The sequence below is a fragment of the Molothrus aeneus genome, chromosome 4 (assembly GCF_037042795.1).
Source record: "Molothrus aeneus isolate 106 chromosome 4, BPBGC_Maene_1.0, whole genome shotgun sequence".
Lineage (NCBI taxonomy): Eukaryota > Metazoa > Chordata > Aves > Passeriformes > Icteridae > Molothrus > Molothrus aeneus.
This window is the reverse complement of record NC_089649.1, coordinates 5,077,060-5,098,119: the sequence shown is the minus strand read 5'-3', so window position 1 is coordinate 5,098,119 and position 21,060 is coordinate 5,077,060. Positions and strand designations below refer to the sequence as shown.

Below are 21,060 nucleotides of genomic sequence, written 5' to 3'. Positions count from 1 at the left end.
TTGTAATGAGCCCAGCACTGCTTGGTTCTAAATCAGCTTATGCAGTGCTGCTCTGTCATGCCCACCTACCCCGTGTAAGTCTTTGCTCAGTGCTGAGTGAAAACACTGCAAACTTCCAACATCGCCTGGAAAGGGGGATCACTTTCTGTAACATGATCTGTGGTTCTTTTTAACACAGAATTCTGTTGTTGCCACTTGCAAATGATTTTAGCAGCTTCCTTTACAGATCAGAGATTATACTGATACATATATATGACCAAATCATGGCACAGTGAATAATTTGTTGATAAATTGAGATCTGTTAAATTTGCTGTAACTACAAACACCGAAATTACATTCTGTTAAGGTTTTTGCCTTATTAATACACTCTGCATCTAAGATTGTAAAACAGTAAGTACAAACAGTGGTAAAATTCCTGTTTTATACTGTGTGAGTGTACATCCCCTTCTAAGTTGGGACACAGGGGCTTCCAATTATCTGTTAGATACTGGTTGGTTCAATATTTTGTTATTTCTTTTACTAAAAAACTGTGCCTCCAAATACTTCAACAAGATGGGGATTTATAGTGACATAATGTGATAACACAGATTTTAATTTAATGTTTTCAGGTTAATTAATTAACTCAAAAGGATTTTTAGGTTTGTAATGGTGGCCAGAAGCTTAACATTGTCTTTTCAAAAAACCCTCTTTGTGAACAGGACACTGTATGTCTATTTGCTAAATAAAAAGAAAAGAGGAATGAAATCTGTGACTTACTTAAGCACCCACAACTTTTACAGTACTGGAATTTTGTTTTGCTTTTTTATGCATTTTCTCCCTTCTTCTCCAAAACCATTTTGCTTGGCGTACGTGGTTAATCGATAATCAAAAAAGGGTACAGGAAGAGATAAATGTTAGAATTGTTCTAGTTGTCTTCCAAATTTGGATCTTCAAATTATAAAACTCTGCCTCTATTACTTAACTAATGTTCCCTGGGTCTTGTACTAGATAGATACAGTCTAAAAAGTTTCTGGCAATTGCTAATCAATCTGGAATAGGCAGCACTTCGATATTAAGTTGGTCTTTCTCAGCTCATGCTTTGCTTGGCATATATCAAAGGACACCTGGAATATAACCAGGAGAATGACATTGGAAGGGGGAGAATAAAAATTCATGGAGGTGGCATTTAAACAAGCTAATGATCCACAGAGGTGTCATTAACCCTTACACTATCAGATACCTTAATTTTGGGAATGCAAGATGGGTTTTAATCCCATCTATTGTATATACACATTGCTATGTGGGTTTTTTTGTGTTTGACATGTATAATAATAGGTTTACTTTTCCTGAACTTTTGTTTGGGTTGTTATTGAGTACTGAAATGGAAGAAGAAGTGTGCTTAAGCTTTCAGTAGAAATAGCTTTGAGGAAAAATACTGTTTTCCTATGGGTCAATGGTATCTTTATCCATTTGATAAACCCCACATTGTGCTCTGTTCATCATACTAGACAGCTTAAATCTATATATTGACATAGCGTTGCTTTTGTTCCTGTTTACAATATGTGCTTTTTTTAAATAGATTTGGTGAACTGAAGTGATTTTGCTTTTGCATCTGGCCAGTGTAAGACACTGGCTGCCTCCTGTGGAGGAAGGCAGGTTGACTCAAAATTGGGATTGAGCTGTTCTTGACAAGATACAACTCCTGTGGTGCTCTGCTGCGTTTTAAGCTGTCTTCACTGCAGAGGGGTGTCAGCAGTAGCCTGCTCTTGCTTGATGGTTATGAGTTACTGGAGCACTCCTGCAGCAGTGCACTGATGCTGACACTGCATGTCCTTCACAAGGAGCTCCACTGATGTGTGAGTAGAGCACATCACAAGGCATTCCTCCCAAGCCATGCAGCACTCTGCTGCACTGTGCTCTGCAAAATGGGAGTGAGACTGCCCCGTGCCCATCACCAGGCGTGGATGTTTGCTCCTCATCCTTTGCCATCCTTACTCTCCATGTAGGTGGTGTGAGGCAGGTACTCAGCTGTGCTGGGTGTGTTTCTGTCTCAGACAGCTGCTCCTCGACCATGCTGAGCAGAGACCACAGGCTGAATAAAGGCTCCCTTCTGGATAAATCCCCCCGCCTCCCAAAGTAACTATACACAGGGTCAAAAACATTTAGTCTTTTAAATGTTTTTCTGTTCTTTCATGAGATATCTCAAAACATTTTCAGAGCCCTGATGAGTTTGTCTCTTATCTTGATTTCAAGCCACTGCTGTTTTAAGCAACAGAACTCCTTATTGTCAAGTATCAGTGGAGTCCTAATAGCTGAAGAATATGTATTATGGATAATCTGTATAGAGACCGAAAAGAATGGGCTATTTAAGAATCTTGAAGCTCACCTTAGGCGAATGAAATTATGTCACTTCTCCTTTTAAGTGGATATTGAAGAGTCACCAACTCATTAGAGCTCAAATCAATTTGAGCAAATATGTTCTGAGGTTCAGCTCAGGAAGTAAAGCATAGTTCATTAACTGTGAATCATTTGTACAGTGCTCATGCTTCTGGGGATATTTATCATCAGAATGCAAATTCTATTTTAGGAGACGTCTAGATTTTAATTTACATGGGAAACTTCTTTGAGGAATAAAACAGTGCTCAAAAAACATCCTGTAATGTTTCCTTTGGAAATACGTTTTAAGGATGAGGCATTCTGAACTGCATTTTTATACCTCCAGTAAGTTCAGGTACAAAACAGGTACTTACTGTAAATGGAAATTTAAACTTAGAAAAAATAGTGTGGTATGGGATGTAATTAAATCTTCATCTCTGCACTGACAATCAATCACAAGCTCTTTGAAAAATGATGTTTCACCTCCAGTTCTGTAAGCATATATCCACACAAAGAATTCATCCCCTATGTCTTAAGGCATCAGGTATGTACAGAAAGAGACAACAGATTGTTTTCTCAGCAAGCGTTTCATTAGTGTGATTTATTTCCTATTCTGGTAGCTTCTCAGCTGAGAACAACTGACTTTCTCTGTGTTTATAAACATATAAAAAAGTGTTTGTCATAGAGCAGGGCTCACCAATTTAGCATTAAACACCATTATATCTGAAAGTACAGTAACATTGCATCCAAACTAGATGTAATTCAAACTAGAAAAGGAATAGGGATTTTTACTAGCCTAATTGACTTCTCTGGGAATGCAGCGAATTCGTTGTCACTTGAAATCTTGTAATCAAGATTAGATGCCTAAACAAAGAGATGCCTTCACTCAACCAAGAGACAGGCTTGATGCAGGAATTATTAGCTGTAATTCTGTAGTCTCTGTTATTCAGTCAGACTGTTCCATCATAATGGTCTCTTTTGACTCTAAAATGCTTGAATCTGTGCTCAACATGAGTACAAGTTAAATAATGAAAGGGGCAATAAAATGAAATACACAATGGGCCAATTTACTTGTCAGCTTTGTAAACTGCAGAGCTGGAATATTGTTCTACTCAGTGGCACATAATTTAGATATAGCCATAAATCAAATGAACGCTTTAAAGTGTGCAGGTGGCTATATAGAAAGATTGATTAGCTCTTAGGCCTTCTTGGGACATGGATTATCAATTATTCCCTGGAAATTATATAGACTTATCCTTACTTTTTGTGGAATAGATGTCATAGTGTTGCCATGATTTAGGGATAGAAACACTGGAATGTCTGTGTTCCTCTATTCCCATTCCAGATGCTCTGTATGATGTTATCACTGTGGGAGCCCCAGCAGCACATTTCCAAGGATTTAAGAATGGTGGTCTCCGGAAACTGCTGAGTAAATTTGAGGCTGAAAGACGAAAGTAAGTATTCTTTCCAGTAGCTGGGAAAATACCATTAAGGTTGCATTAAAATGCCATAAGCTCACTGGATAACAAAACAGTTTATCCTGCTGAATGAATAGAAGATGAAAATCTAGTAGGATTGAACACTGCATTCAGAAAATATTTCATTTTTTTCCCCTGCTTTGATGAAAATTGAAGCACGCTCTACTTTTAGTGTTAAGACTAATTTGGCTAAACACAGGAAATTACCTCAAGCTGTGCTGGAGGATGTTCAGGTTGGGAGGATTTCTTCATGAAAAGGGTTTTTGTGCATTGGAACTTGCCAGAGAAGTGGTGGAGTCATCATCCCTGGAAGTGCTCAAGAAAAGACAGGACTTGGCACTCGGTGCTGTGGTTTAGTCAATATGGTGGTTGTTCTGTCAAAGGTTGGACTCGATGATCTTGGAGGTCTTTTGCAACCTTAATGATTCAAAATTATGATTTTTTTCCTTGTATTTTAGTAAGCTGGAGGTATATCAGTACTTGCAAACCTGCTGTTCAGAATGAGGTATCTCTTTGGCAGTTCTTGTGCTAAGAGGAATGTACCTGTAAACAATTTTTAAATACAGAAACTAACTTAAGGTAGCAGCTTTATTTCTGACAGACCTGGGTGTATGCTAAGATAACAGTGTTTTTAGTACACTGTGAAAAAACAAACTACTCTTATTCTTCAGAAAGCCAAAATAAGACTAATCAGAACTAAAGGTTTCTATTTATTGTGGAACTCAAATGCTTTGTTCACTGTTGAACATGCACAGAAGTGTTAGTTACATCTTTTCCTAAGAATTGGATGTATTTGTGTTTGTTGCTATGGCTGTTCAGGTTTCCAAGCAGGCACAGCTGTCGCTGGCAGCACCTGTAGTTGTGACAGCTCAGTGCTTCAACTGACGGTGCTAACTCTGTGGTGTTACAGTATTCCAAAGGGAAAGCAGGGAGGAAGTGCTCTGATGTAAATTATCATGACAGTCCAGAGAAAATTAATTCCATTATAGTCAATGCTCAAAAAAGTTTCATGGACAAAATATCATAAAGAATAAAAGGAAAATTATTCAAATCTGCTGTTGACTTCTAGGTTGGAGTTTGCATTAATATTAACATCCAACAAAACCCAGCAGATCTAGTTGCTTTGAAAGCTCTATTATTGAGGGGGTCTTGCTTGCAGTATGCAGTATAAAAACCCCATTAAATCTTCAAAAATCTTTCATTTCCCTGACCACCTCTGATGCTGAAACCTGCCAACAAAACGTGTACATCATGTTGATCACATAAGACGCATCAATAAACTCTGTGTTAATATTCTGCTGTCAGCAAACTGGTATGGGCAGCCTTATCCCCATCACATGAAGGCCTACAAAGTACATGTTTTCTGCTGAAGAAAATGTCTGAAGACATTTCTTCAAGTATCTGCTCCTTTACGATCTGATTAATATAGTTGCAATAGTGGTTTGTGGGTTTTTATCATAATAATTTATAACTGAAGCCGCAAGATATAAATAATATGACATAATCCTTTAAAGTCATATGATATAAAGTACCATTACAGTTCTCACAGTGCTCAGCTTTCAGAAAATGAACCATTTCTTACTAGCTCAGTCCTGCAGCATATCCATGCTGGCAGAGTGCAGCTTCCCAAAATGGAGGATAGCTGTGAGACAAATTCTTCTCTGTGATTTCTCTTTGTTGGAGAAAAGAGAAAATGCTTTCTAGGGAAGAGAATGTCTTCCTGGAAGAACACACATTGCAATATCTCATAGGCATCACTAGACATTGCCCATGTTTCTTACTTGCTGGTAATAGGGGGGAGGAGATGATGGGTGAGAGCTTTGTACAGGTTCTGTCAAGGCATTTCAGGCCATGTCAAGAGCTTGCACATCACTTTACATTTCCTCTGCTGCTTAGATTTTCCTGCATTCCTCGGAAACACCTGTGTTTTGGCAGTTTTTAAGGATGGGGTACAAGAAGTTTACTCCGACAGTTTCCTTTGTGTTGCTGGGCTCTCAGGGAAAAGCAAAAGTCTGTCTTCAGGATGATATACCTAGGGTAGCTATGCTACTGTCCTGTCAGGCTCTTCCTAAAAAATGAGCCTGAGTGAGTCTAGGAAACTGAAGTTTGAGCACTGAAAACAGTGCACTGCAGTTTTCATCTAATCACTTGCCAATCACTGGGGAAATGGTCACTTGTGTATGAGCTTCCACAAAGCAGAAAGTAGGAAGCCTCCAAAATTCATCTTTGCTGCTATCTTTGAGAGCAGCTCAGAGAAAACTCCCATGTTTTGGTTTTTCAACTTCAAGAACTTGTGTGACTTGAAAGACAGGAGTAAGCAAGCTCTCAATACAATCTCACCTAATGAATATTCAGGAGGGGGTCTGCTTTAAATAAATACATGAAAGGAGCATTCTCAATCTTATAATGGACAAATTTATTTCACTCTGGTGACAACAGTGTTACTTCGCATGCACCTGTTTATTTCGCTGCATGAAGGTGTTTTGAGGACACATTGTGTCCCCAGGGGCACCTTTTGCAATTTAAATTTCCTGTTTTACGATGGGGCCAGACTTTCTGAAGATTTTGTTGAAGGGGAGAAGTGACACCTTGCGATGTCAGTCAGAATGTAGAACGAACAGAAAAAAATGCAGATTCAGCAGCCATTTTCTCTGATGGCTATCTGAGCTGAAGACCTAGCATAAGATGTGGGAAGAGATTAGTTCTCAGCCAATCCTAGTAGCTGTCAAGATGTGACAGAATTGCCTTGCATGTTTTTGACCTTCAGTCTGATTATCAGAGCAGTTTATCAAAATATTCAACAGTGTCAGCATATTGCAATGTATTTCTTGCTCAGTCTTAGACTTGTGGAATTAACAGACAAAGAGAAACAGTTATATGGTAGCATTTGCAGTTGCAAGACAAAAAGAAGACTGAGACATATGTTTTGTGAAAGTTTATCAAACAGAAGAATGTGGAAAATGTGTATCTGAAGATAGTTTTGGCATGTTTTCTTTTGCACAGAATATGAATCTTTGTGCAGACACAAAGGGAAAGCCCTGTATAATAATATTTACAAAAATGCAGTGTTTTTGCAATTCTTCTCTCATTTATTACCATCAGGAATGTCGTGTCCAATTTTTTTAAAAGGCACATTAAAAAAAAAAAAAGCGGGTCTGAAATAAGAGCAAGAAAGGCTTTTCTTTTAGGTGAAAAATATAGTATTTTCTGCTATGTGATCTGAAGCCCATTCTATTGCATCCTATTCTTCATCTGTACCAAAGAGACAAATCAAAGGCCCTTCCACTACAAACATCAGTCAAGTCTATGAGGCATGGCTCTAGTATGTCCATCCCTTTAGTAACAAGTAGTGAATTTCATAACATGAGTAAGAACAATTGACACTTTTTTAAATTTTTGTTTAGGCATGATAGCATTTACATTAAAATAAGTAGGATGAATAAAGTATGACAATTAATTGCAGAATATTAATTATTTGTGTATGATATACATTTATTTTAGAATATTTTTCATTATTCTGTATTGGTATGTTATTTTAATTCATTCTTTTCCTATATCTGTATAAAAGAAAAAGTCAGGCAGTTGTTCTGATACAGTCTCTTTGGCTTGATAGTATAGATTATTTCTTCTTCTGGCAAATGGAAGGGCTTCTCTTCTCATCAGTCTAGACGGCACAACAAATTTTTGTTTTTAGAGTTTAGCTGTGCAGAAACATTTAAATCAGACATTCTCTAAGTTATACCCATATAGTGCCTCACTGCTTGAAGTGTTCATAAATTACTTTCAAGATACACAAAGGACCTTTTTTCCTTATTTAAAATCTAATTCAATCATCTCTGTTTTAACCAAAGTACATAGACTTATGATTGCAAATTTTTAATGCCCCCTACTCTAACATTCAAGAAAAAGAGGTGCATACAAGCTGCATTAGGTGCTGTGATTCACTGTGGATTTGTACATAATTTCTAGCAAGCTGTTTGGAAATGATCCTGCTTTAAGTTTGCAAAATGTTTAAACTGGAACATTACTGAAAAACATTTTCTGTTAGGTTTTTTTCCCCCAAAGCTATACTAATTTAATTAATTTAATTTGGGTTTGAACAGTCTAAAAGGACTATTTCTGTTTGAGGCCTAGATTTTTCGTAAAGATATGAGGTGTGCTCCTTCAGTAAGGTAGCTGTTTGGTGACCAGATATTTTATTAATGTTGCAATATTCTGTGTTCCTATTGCCTGAATTTTGTAGCCTTCAACCCATTTCCATTCTCTGAGGAATCAGAAATGGTACCATTTCACAGAAAGTCCCAGAGATACTGAAATAGTAAAGATCTATGTTTGACTTAATTGTAATCTTTCTTCTCAAAGGAAACACCTGCCATGCCTAACAATTTTCATGTTATTCTTTGCTCACTTTACCCTATTTTTTGCATGTATACCTGTGTGTGAGGAAAAGAGATTGGACTTCATTGAGGTAGGAATGAAGAAAAATAGAGAAGCAGCAGGAAGTGTGCATACAGCACACTGTACATAAGGATTTGTGGACATCTGGTCATCATAGATAGAACTAACAGCATCATTCTATTTTCCTCATATTCAACATTAGAATTTCCAAGGTGGCAAGGGAATCGTAAGGAAATAAAAAAAAAACCCAAAGAAATTCAAACTTCTAGTTTCTTTCAAGCCTGTTTGCATAACCTCAGCTTTGATCATCTGGTTTAGTTTTATTTCCTGAGATCATGAATTATCCAGAGTTTTCTATGCAGCAATTTATTTTTGATCATAAGTTCCCTCTTTAGGCAGGATACATATGATCCATAAGTAAGCCACTGAATTGGTATCTTCAATAAGGTACATAAAATTGAAGTTATCTAGGGGTAGATGTACTTGCTGTCTATGCTTTAACTATATTCTTGATGCTAATGTCTGTGGGTTTGGCTGTGAAAAATTGGAGGTCAAATGTTCATTGTTGGAAAACTAAGCCAGTCCCAGATGGTGACAGTGTAACTCAGTGACACAAATTACGCAGTTAACAGCGGGAGCGGAGTAACTCAGAGCTTCATTATAAGTTAGACATTTACCATATTGCAGTATTTATTCTCAGGCACAAACTCTGTTACTCTAGAATTAAAATGTAGCCAATTTAATATTAATTGAAAGGTCTTAGTTTGAAAGACAGGTGCCTGCCGAGGAAGGCAGGAACCTCCCCTTGGGATGGAAAATATAACCCCCTACCCTCCAAATTATTATAACTTTAAAATTACGGGGCTTTTAGGCAAAGACATGGAAAAAGGAATAACACTTCTTTACTAGAATATACACATATAAATACACACACACACACACAGATATATCACAAGACAAACCCGCAGCCCCATCATCATCATCATCATCATCATCATCATCATCCTCAGCGGCACAAAGGCCCCGCAGCCTCTCTGGGCCCTCGGGCCCTTTCCCCTCCGGTGCAGTTCCGGGCACGGCCAGCAGGGGCGCTGGTGGCTCCTGGCCGGGCAGGGCGGCTGTGATGATTCCCCCGCGCCTGCAGGGGGCGCTGTGGCGCCGGCTCGGCCGCCTCTCCACACGGCCATGGCGGCAGGGAGAGAGGAGAGAAGGAAGGGGCTTTCCTTTGCAAAGCCACGGGAAGGAGCCGCTCTCAGTGCCCCTCCGGGTCTAGTTAAAATGTAGCAAAAAAGCCCTGAATGCCTCTCTATCTTGGATAGCTGACCAGCAATGGCTGGTCCCGAGGCTGGGTGACTGCACAGAGGGAACAGCCCAGTGGCTGAGGGCTCCTGCTGCGGCACGCCGCGGCTCTGCGTTCCCAAGCAAGCAGAGGAGCATTGAAGCAATCTGGCAAGCCTCAATCACAGTGCCAAAGGAAAAAGAAAAGAAACAGTCAAAAACCAGAGGGCAGCAAGATATCCAGTCAGAGGCAAGATGCAGCCTGGCAGCTGTGTCAATCCCACCACCAGAAGGAAGAGCAGCCCCTGGCCCTCAAGCCCCACAGGATCCCAGGCTGTCCCTCACCCATCACGGTACTCCCAGAGCCAGTGGAGGCAGTGACTATTCCAGACACAAAAGAAAAGAAAAATCAGAAATGGATATGGGATATAAACCATCCCCAAGACATAAAATTACACAAGACTGTCCTTAAAGCAAGTTTAGAACTGAAATGACTGCTGACAGTCGTGTGTTCATGGTTAATGATGGTTCCAGTATATGGAAATGATCAAGCGTGGTTTTATATGCTTAGTGAAAGCTTTGAAACTTTACCCAGAAGGCATTATTATACAGTTTTCAAAAGGTACGTGAGTCATAATTTACATATCAGAGGTGTGTTTTCATTATGCTGCTGGTATTCTGCACTGAACCTACCCATGTGGCTTTACCCTAATGCTAAAGTTTCATCTAGTTTGTGCCTTAGGACACCTGTGAAAAGTTTCTCTGTAAGAGGCAACTGCCTCTTCTGCCTAACAGTACTTACATACCACAGCTGTATGCAGTAAGTTTTAAAAGTAGTTGCAGAGGAGGGAATGTCACTTACTTGTGAGTAGCAATATCTTTTCATGAAGGGTAAGGCCACAGAAAACCTCAGCTAGTCATAGATGCAACAGTGTGAAGACAACAGAAACTTCAAACGTGTTGTTTCTGAAAAATAATTACACATTCTTCTAGGGGGATGGAGGATGTTGCCCTCAAATTATGAGAGAAACTAAATACTTGAAGTTGTGTCATGCTTTCTAGGGTTCTGGAAATGTTTAAATTATTTAAATAATTACCAGTCTGGTAGTACACTTCATTCTGAAGAGTTATTCTCTCTTCATTAATTCCTTTACTTAAAAGCTATAATTGACTTAATTGCAATGAGAACTGCCCACACCTTTGGTGTTACTGCCCTCTTTCTTAGAGTGGTGCTTGTAGCTTTTCTGCTGCAATATTCAGTGAAGCTTAGAGCTGTGGGAGATCAGTGAAAACTATCTAGGATTTAAAGACTGAGGGAAATCCCAGAAAGGAGTATGTGCACGGTGAGCTCGATAACAGCATTAGCCAGATCCAGCCTGCAAAAAAGACTGTTTGATGAAGGGAGGGAAAAGCCTGATGGGGAATTAGAGAAGTATCAAGACTTTTAAGACTATGTCTTCCCTGCAATTGACATAGACTATTGCTCTTTGTCCCTGCCCTATCTCCTGAGCCTGCTGCTGGAGTGTTCCAGGGAATGTAGTGCTCGGTCTGACTCTGGAAGTCCATCTCACTAACAGGGTATCCTCCTCAAAGGTAGAACTGGGGCAGTTTCTTTATTACTCAGAGGAATAGAGGTTGGTTTGTTTTTCCTAATTCATTAGGAGAGACAGTTTATATTATTCATTTTGCTGAAATAGTCAGAATTATGACTTCTACTAGACATGAGTAGCTCATGTAAGTTGGAGATGCATTGTAATTTAGATGTCGCTGGTAGCATGGCTGAGCTTTGCTCAGTTAGATGACATTAATCCTGATTGCCTCTACAAAGAATTGTATCTAGGAATGAAGACATTGGTGAAAGACAGAAAAAATAGAATGGATATTGGGGAATAGAAAATTAGAATTGGGTGTTGAGACTATACCTCAGCAAAATATGTAAGCAAGAGCCTTAATTTTAAAACTGCTTGAAGCTATCCTTTTTTGCCAGAATCATAGAAGATGCTGAATTGGAAGGGACTGATCAAGATTTAGTTTCTAATTTGTAGAAAACTAAAGAGAAGGAAGTGGAAGTCACTCAATAAAAGACACAAAGGGGAAGTGGGGGTAGTGAAGAGATCTGGATAAAGACTGAAATGAAACTGAATGCATAAAGTTCAGAGGATTAAACAAGTGTCAGTATTTGGTCTTGGTATGCAAAATTAAGAAAGAAATCAGTGATGAAAGGGCTGAAGGGACTGAAATACTTAAAACAAAAAGGAGAGAAGGGAGATACAAACAGTACCAGCTGAGAGTAGTATGTACATTCCTCTGGCATTGGTGATGTGCCAGGAGGTGCTTGGTTTCTTTTTTTCCTGTTTTAATCTGAAGCTGCAAAAGATTTTGGTTAGTTTCTCTGAAAGACTAAAACAGGGTTTTATAAAAGGAAGAGTTAGGTACAAGAGGTTCAGGTGAGGGGCTGTGTGCTCCAGGCAAGAGCCAGTGGGTGTGTGCATGCTGTCTGAAATGGTGTTTGAGAACAATGGTATAAGAGGATATTGCATAATTTGTAGGGAGGAAAAGAAGAAAAAGGGATAGGAGAAGTCCTGCAAAATAATTGCAGTAGTTTGAACCGTTGAAAGTAGGAAGTTTGCAGTGTGCATTTGTGTGGTTTTGAAGTAATTCACTTCCACACCCCATTGCTGTGTTTCTTCTTGCCAATCAGACACCTGTTTTTTATTGGAGATAACTCTGCTTATCATCACTTCCTGGACATCACTGAGGCTAATCAAAACACAGTGTGGGCTACTGATCAATTAAACATTAATGGCCCACTTTGAAAGACTTAGTGAGGTAGTTAATACTCTTTTGGGGAGTTCAGTTGGAAGAATAAGGAGCCTTATGCTCTTTGATATTATTACCTGACTTTGTCAAATATTTTCTATCTCTAGAATTACAGTGTTTAAAAGAGACACATAAAAATATGGGGGATTTATGTTCAGATCAGCCACTCAAAGGAATTTTGTACTGTGTTACTTTGAGCATGTGGTGGTGGGCTGTTTTATGCTGTTTTTGCTTTTCCTGTTCAAGGAAAGGTTTGTTTTTACCCTTAAAGGCAGGAGCATTTCAGTGGTGTCTATGAAGTTCAGGCAGCTGGCTCTTTTTTTTTTTTTTTTTTTTTTTTTTTTTTTTTTTTTTTTTTTGCAAAAGTAGTGGTAAGATTTTTAGCACCGTAAGCATTGCTGTTAATGGCAGAAATGAATTTGACATTCTATGACTCTCTGTTATCACAGTACTGGATACCAGTGTATTTACTATTCACCTGAAAACACAGCCAAGGCAAAAGAAGTTCTCAGCAACATCAGTCATCTGCAGCCTCTCATATCAAGCCATGCAGACCTGCTGCTCAGTTCTGCAAGCCAGCGTTCTCCAGACAGCTTGAAGAATTCTTTAAAGATGCTTTCAGAAAAAGTAAGATTCAAATCCTCACTGCAATGGAAAATGGAATAACCAAGTCTCTCTAACTGCTGGGGAGGAAGGGGGGGTTTCTGCATCATTTGACTTTCACAGCATCAGGAAATGTTAAATAAACTCAGCTAAAATAAGCATCAAAATGTTATTAGAAAAATAATGTTATTTAGCATTTCTGTAGGCCTTCCATATAGAAAATTATGAAACCTATGAAGATTGCCTTTATTTAAAAGTGTAATTAATTTAATTTCATGTATCTTCTTTATCCTCTAGTGGCCACATACTGGAGTTAATGAAAATATCAAAAATTATAAATAATTTTGTAGTATGAGAAGTCTTTTTTTTAATTCTCTATTATATTTCAAGCTGCTGCTTATGGGAGGTAGTTCAAGCCAGGTTGGTGTATAAGGTTTAGAATAACAGCATGATCAGAGATGGTGATGCAGACTGGAGGGAGAAGCTGGGAAATTTGCTCTAGGAGATGTCAAATTTTATTTTTCTTTCTCCTATTACATCTGTCTGTAGCTGTAGACTCTTGCTCATTTTGGTTCCCTTAGTTCTAAATTAGAGAAGATAATGTTCCCCGCTGGTCTCACAGTCTGATAATGGAGATTAGCTGAAGCCTGTAGTACTTCTCAGCATATGTTATCCTATAAAAATATGAACCCTTCTAGCTGTGACCTGAGAGGTTGTGAAGAGTTTCCCATTTCTCCTTGGGCCACCCCTTCAGGAAGGTGATCCCAGTATGGCTTAATAACACGACCAATAACCATTTCAGTGTATCTTCAGCTTTTGGGAAGTGACAGCCCTTGTGGTCTGTTGAGCACCATTACCCCAGCAGTGCCTTGTTCAGTGGGACAGTTTCAAATATGAATATTGAGCTTGGCCACTTGCTGTGAAGGCATTCCAGAAGAGCCATGGGGGAGAGAAACATGGCTCTCAGTTGCAGATGTGTGGATCCACACTAACTCTGAGAAGGCTGGAGTCACCGTGAATGTCAGGGATAATGGAAGAAAGCAGGGTTCAGCCTGGAAATGAAACAGGGGGATTTAAGGAGGGGGGTTGTAGTGTACAATTATAGTCTACCTCTGCATGGAGGAGGGAATTTTTAGCTGTGCATAGAACGAGTGAAGCTGCTCTGTTAGAGGTTAGTTCAAAGAAATCTGTATGCACAGGTAAAGCAAATCAAAGTGTTTGTTCTGAAGATTCAAAGGGTGGTTGCTAAGGAATGTGTGTTTCCTCTGGCCATTTGCCTCTGGACAGGAGGAGGAGATGATTTCAGAGGGGCTGCAGGCAGCCATGGTACTAAAGCACTGCTTGAACCATGGTCTGCTGGAGACTTTGGCTATAACAAAGGGACAAAAAAGACAATTCATTCAGTTTGCAAAAGTCATAGGTATTTTACATTTATAGCTGGTGACTTAGTTGAGTGTGTTCATATCAACTTTTCAGGACCAGGATTAAATTGCTGTTAGTACATGAGCTCAGGTTCCCAGAAGAAGTCTCACCCCATGTGCTCCATGGATGTCTGTCTAGCCTCCACCTTTTGCTTGGCAGAGATAAATCAGTTGTCTGAACAACTGCAGCAGGAGTGGTTCAATGCCTGCTTCCCTGACTGTTACCAAATGGACTCTTAGGAAAAGATGGAGAATAGAGAAATAGGGTGGATTGCTGAGGAAGCAAGTGTGGTGGGACAGCTGCTTGTAAAGAGGGGAAGAGAGATGGGGAAGAAAGACCAAGAAACAACTTCAAGAAAGGGAAATACAATTTCAAAGCCCTAAACTCAGTGAACCCACACAATACTGAAATTAGATCCCTCATAGTTAATTCAAAGCCTTATATTGCTGTCTTAAAATATTCTGTCTGTATAGTCTGGTACAGGACTGGAGAACCAAGACTACCAGAGTGTTCCTGCTTATATTTAAGACAGAGTAGCACATGCTCTGCTGAGTATAATTACATGATATCTACTTGTACTCCTGAGGCATATGTAGTGCTTCTGCTATGCCATCTTTCCTGCACTTTTTATATGTAAAAAATAAATGCTCTTATGTTTTAACTGGATAGAAATTTAGAAACTAAACATCTGTTTGAAGTCATAAAAATGATTTGCCTGGTGATTAAATTCTGCAAGTTTATTAAAAAAACATATCACTTGATATATATAAGAATTCTTTCTATAATTATTAGGTAGCGGTGAGTAAATCAGAATTATCAATAATGTGAATTACATTTAAGTGTTCATGATGGAAATGGAAGGACTGGCTGCATGGATTGAAAGTGGAAAATTATATCAAATAATTCCACTGCTGCTTCTTAAATGGAGCTGATTTTCTCATATTAAGCATCTCCATATATAATTTACAGTTTACTGCAGTGTTTTCCTGAGACTAACCTTTTATCATCGCTTTTGGTTAATTGATTAAGGAAGCCTTTAGCTATCAACAACTGTATCAGCATTTGCAGCTTGCAGAAGGCTTGATAAATTAATTTTCCAGCTATGCCTATCTTTGTTTGCAGAAATACTCTTTAGTAGAGTATCTAAAAGAATTTGCAGAGTTTTTATTTCTTTGTATAGACTGATTTTGTGATTTCAGTGCAATTTCATAAATAGTGATGTTCTGCAAATTTAGCTGTACTGAGCTGTTAGAAAGTGAAGTTAAAACATAGACTGCTGTTAAACCAATGGGATCTCTGAATGGAATTTAATTACAGAATTATTTTAGTTTCTGCATGAAAAAATGGAGTCTCACTTCTGTACTGATTTTCTTTTAAAAACTAAATTTCCCTTTAAAATATTTCTGTTCAATTATATTACATAAACTTTGCAGTCATAGTGGGCATTATTTACATCGAGCTGTCCAATTGTCATAATTTTTTGAAATGTAAAGTTTTTTTGAGTGCTGTTCTGAACCAGAGACCTGAAATTCTCTCAAACAGACATTGTGGGGAAGATAGATATGAAAGCTCAGCAAAACCATGATATTGCTGTTTTTAAGGATAGACAAGTAATGGAGTTTGAACTCTCTTGAAATGGAACTGTAGAAGAGTCTTGAAGAGGAGCTTTGCTGTTACCACACAACCCCTCAAATCTCATTGTGCCATGGTAAGGCAAAGAATGGTGGGGTTTGATAGCACTATTCCCCAAAGACTTAAGTCATTCTCCAGGCATGCACCATCTGGAAGTTGGAAATGTAGAAAACTGAAATTGTCCTGCAGAGCAATTCAGGACTACAAGGAGACAGTCCTGAGGGGCTGCATATAAGAAAACTGTTAAAAAATACCCTTTCCCTCAGGCACCAAGTTGGTAATGAGGAGAAGGAATGGGTCTGGTAATATTGCCAGGGAGATGAGTAGTGTTGCCAAGTCTGAAGAATCTCAAGTCAGGTCTGATTTTGGTTTTAAAAAATTATTAATTTTTCTTAGATGTGCCTGCAGTTCTTATTTTTAGAACTGTAGAGATTTATTTGCAGTAAAATTTTTAGCCCATCCATGTGAAATGATTCAGAAATTTATTTTTTTTTTTTTAAATGAAAATGGGAAAAAGCAGAAACTTCTTATTCAAGTACCTAACCCAGCAGCTGGAGCCTTAAGAAAACCATTACTTTTTTAGAGCCTTTCTGTCTTAAATATCTGTAAGCTTTTGAGAGGGTATTGAGACAGGAAGGCAAGAAAAAGAAGTTGAGCAGGAGTAGATACAAAAGATGAACAGGTAGTATGAAGAAGGGGTAGGATAAGAGTAGAAGTGCAGAAACTCGCAGAAAAGACTTCCAGGAATCTTCTCAGGAGTTCCAGGGAGATGCTGACACTTGACACTTGTTTGATTTGGGGTTTTTTTGGCTACTTTTTCCTCCAGTTTTTGCACAAGCAGCACATAAGGGCTGAACAGAGCTTGCCTGGGCAACCTTTATTTCTAGCATTTCCTGCTGGTTGGGGCTGGATCCTCTGACTCTTATCTACATACCTTTCCACATCCCTGTTTAATTAAGATTGTGTGCACGAAGGCACTTCAGCACCTGAATCTGCCTGCACATGGCAATCCTCTATGTTCTGGGATAATAAGAAGGGACCTAAATCCCACTGACCTGGCATAAATAAATTCAGGTACTTGTGCTGTGAAAGAAATTTCCATCTTCTCCTGTGAAGCAGGACTTGTGTCTGTGGAGGGGAGCTCTGGCTGGGATGTGTGGGATGTTCTGTGGCAGCAGGGTGTGCCCTCTCTCCCTGCTCTGACAGATGAACCCTGTTCAGTGTTGTTGAAGTAGCCAAAACCAGGACTCTTCCAAGCTGTCCCTGTGGCTTTGTTAGCTGTTACACCCTGTAGTGAAAGGAAGCATCCCTGCACCTCATCTACTCCTGTTCCATAGGTTCTGGCAGCTGATGGAGGGAAGAAGCCAAGTCTCCTACGGGAGATAGGGCGCCGTGTTTGAGACAAAGGAGATGGGCATGTTTGACGCACTGGTGGCAACAGCAAGTGCTGTTGCAGTGGTGACAGTCTGGACATGGTGAAGCCAATATGCACAAAGCATTTTACTTTTCTTGTTGAGGTGGAAGGGAGATGAATAATGCAGGGAGGCTGAAGGATTTAAAACATATGATAAAATTCCAGCTGTAACAGTCAACATGGAAAAATGATACAGAGATTGAATAGCATCTTCAGAAGACCCGAGAAGACTACTTCAGAGTTTCCTTTCTTTAAAATATACATAAAATCAAGCTTGAAGTCAGGTGTCACCTACCATGATATCTGGGTAGACACCTACTGGTAATAAAATTTATCTCTGGAAACACTGCTTACACTGCTTTTGCAGATACTGCTATTTCAGCATTGTAGAGTGGTGGGTTTTATTTAGGGAGATTATTAAACTGGTTAATTGTGTTTTATCTTACACTTAGTCAGAAATTATTGTGCTGTGGTTGGTTACTCTTGGAAGTGGTTCTTGTTGAGGCTCGCCTCTGAGGTGAAATTTGGAATTGAAATAAAATGTGAAAAGATTATGATCTCTATGACAGATAATGTACTCCTGTGTTAATCCTTAGAACACTGGGATTGTAGAATGGGATGGTATCTCTAAAACCCTTGAAATTTTCCTCATTATTTGTTGGCCTACTTTGTTTTCTGCCTCCCAAGCAGGCCTGAAACAAATACCTGCTCAGCCTAAGGATAATTCAGTGTGTAACCTTTGCTGCACTAGCTCATTCTTTGGCCTAACCTTTTCATTCGTTTGGTTTTTTTCCTAGACGGAGTTATTTGTGCACACATTCAAGGACCAGCTGGTCAGAAGTGCCCTTTTAGCACTGTACACAGCCCGGCCTGGCTGTGTCCTCAAGAAACCAGCTGTGCCTAGAAACAGTGCAGAAGAAGGGGCTGATGCACAGCACCAGGATCATCCTTCTCAGATTAAAAGGCAGGACTCTATACCCCATCATTCTGAATATGATGAGGAAGAGTGGGTAAGTAGACAGAAACCCTTGGGCACTGAAACCCTACAAATTAGCATAAACAAGCTCAAGGCCTAAGTGTCTTTGTCACATGGAGGGGGGAAAGGGGTGTAAAATTGTGCTTTTCAGATGCATTGCAGATTTTGAAGCTAAACATGAAGCATTTGCCTAAATACTGTATGCTGCTCTGAGACTGCCTAGTTGTGCATACAACAGTGAAGATGTTGAGTAAATTCTTGCCCAGACAGAAAAATAGTCTTTGTTCTTACTTGGGTTGGTTTTGCTAGTTGGGCAGATTTAAGGACTGGAACAGTACATGCTGTTCAGAGGGAAATGTTCCCCAGCCCCTACAACACCCCTCTCCAGCCCTCAGGCTGTAATCATTTTAAATACACATGAGTTAACCCTCAGCAAAACAGAGCCCTTTGCCCTTGGACTCTGTTCTTAGAAAGTGTCTGAGGTTGTGTAAAAGAATTAAATGTAATGTTTGGATTTTAACATTCTTAGCATATCTTTCAAAGATATCTATTATTTATATGGCTGAAATTTTATAAATCAATTATTTTGGTGGATGTCTTCTTAACAGATCTGTTACTTTATTTCATACGTACTCAAGCTATTTTTATTCAGTCCAGGCTCATACTTCGAGTTCATCACTGTGTTTTCATAAACGTAAAGGATGCCAGCATATTCATCTCTATTGTAAATGATTAATAACTTGTGTGAGCTATGGTATTCCACCTGAACTGTAATTTTTTTCCACACCAAAAAGAAAGGAAGAAGAATATATTTCTTCTGGAAGAAAGGCAATTGTTTCCAGCCCCATGCATTAAGTAGTCGTGAGATTTAAACAATAAATAATTCATTATTTCATTTGTCCTCCAGTTTTAGAGCCTTTAATTCACTTGTTCTTGTTTTCTCAACAACCTGAGGGGCTGGAATGGTGGCTCTTTCCTTGAACTAAAACCAAAATGTTTGTTTTTAGCTGTTGAAACATTCAGAAATATAAATAACACAATAGTTTTTGTAAAAGAGAGAAATTTTGCACTGGAAATGTGGCACTTTGTGAAAGCTGTATTTTAATTTAGTACTGCAATTTAGCATTTCTGAAGAGAAGATAGCTTTGCTGTAATTTATAACTAATAAAAAAAGCTGCCAGGTGCTTGATCCTCACCTATTAAACTGCATAAGTGGGTCATTTTAAGCAGTATTCATTTTTTTCTGCTGAATTAGTGAAATTATCTTGATTCAAATTAAGTGTATCTTTCACTGTTTTCTGAATTGAGCTGAGTCAGAGTCATTGTCAAATTTGAGACAGTATAAATTTTGGAGAAATTTAGTGATTTTTTCCGAGTTTAAATGATTAAACTTTTCAGTTATTTCTGTCAGTAGAGGTGATAAATAATGTGAGTTTTAATAATCAAATTGTGATTAGCATGATGGAAAGAGAAAGAATAAATGCATGTAAAATTTGAAAGAACACTTAATCTACTGTGAAACTCAACTGTACAGGAAAAAACTTTAATATATGTTGCTTTGTATGCACCATGCTCTATCCTCCTTTGCTGTCGTAGGTTTTTTCCTCACTGTTGTCAAGTACTAGTGTTCCATTTTGCAGTTAGAACTTTAGTTTTGCCTGAAATCTAAATCCTTAAACAACTCTTTAAGCTGACCCTGCTCCATCCACTTCACATGACTGTGTTGCCTTATGACCATGGATTGAGCTATTCATATTGGTGCACAGGGAGCAGGAAAGCATCAGTGCCAAAGGAAGAATATTTCACTTGAGAGTTTTACATTGCCTCTGGAAAGATATTCTCCTCTCACCAGCTGCTTCTGCTCTCCTAGAACCTCCCTGCAGGGGGGCACATAGCAAGGTTTTGTGTATGACAGGAGAAAAGGTGGGCACGTGGCCACTTGGAGCTGACTGTGCTCTACACTTGTGACTGGTTCATGGGGCTGGAGCTACAAAGAGCAGAGAAAATGGCATTTCCAGTAAGCTCTGTACAAATGCTGATGTGGTGATCAGACACACAGGGCTGAAGGACTGATGTGTGTGTGACCCATTCCATGTGCCACAGCCCAAGGGGGTGTTAATCATGCACATTGCTTAAGATATTTCCTTTAGCTTTGAACAGAGCTCAAAAAGACCTTAAGGAAATACCTGAATATCCACTCAAATGAAGGAGACACAGCATCTTCAGAGTGCTTGGAAGCGCAGATGCTGTGTCATACATGGCACAAGTAAAGCACACAACTGAAGTGGTGTATATGGAGGGACAAGAAATGACTGAGGAGCTCTGTGGTGAATTCAGAAAGGCTGAGAATCCTTTAAAAACAGACACAGCCCCTGGGACTCCACTGGCTGGCAGTGTTTAGAAGGAAGACATCCAGTTAGGTGCAGTGGTAGAAAAGAGTATCTATTCCTGCTCTCTAAAATGAGGAAAGTGTCCTACTTTTTAATGATACTTTCTGGTCAGATGGAAATGAATTACAATTTTTTCAGTTGAATGAATGAAAGAGAATTATTTTGCAGGTTCATTTTTAATTGTCCTAGGAGAAGTGCCCAGCTTTCCCTGATGCCAAGGCCTGCCTTTCCAAGGAGACCTTTCAGTGTGCACATCTGCTTGCCAGTGCCACAGCGTAGGTGACAGTACAAGTG

The 21,060-nt window shown here is 39.1% G+C and overlaps 1 protein-coding gene across 5 annotated transcripts in view; it reads left to right on the top strand.

Moving 5' to 3' along the window:
* INPP4B (inositol polyphosphate-4-phosphatase type II B) overlaps positions 1-21,060 on the top strand; it is a 291,680-nt gene that overhangs the window by 205,780 nt on the left and 64,840 nt on the right. For all 5 annotated transcript variants that reach the window (XM_066549472.1, XM_066549473.1, XM_066549476.1 and 2 more), the window contains 3 exons: positions 3,701-3,809; positions 12,779-12,956; positions 18,198-18,410. In XM_066549472.1, the coding sequence (XP_066405569.1) occupies positions 3,701-3,809; positions 12,779-12,956; positions 18,198-18,410 (500 nt within the window). The remainder of the gene's footprint in view (positions 1-3,700; positions 3,810-12,778; positions 12,957-18,197; positions 18,411-21,060) is intronic.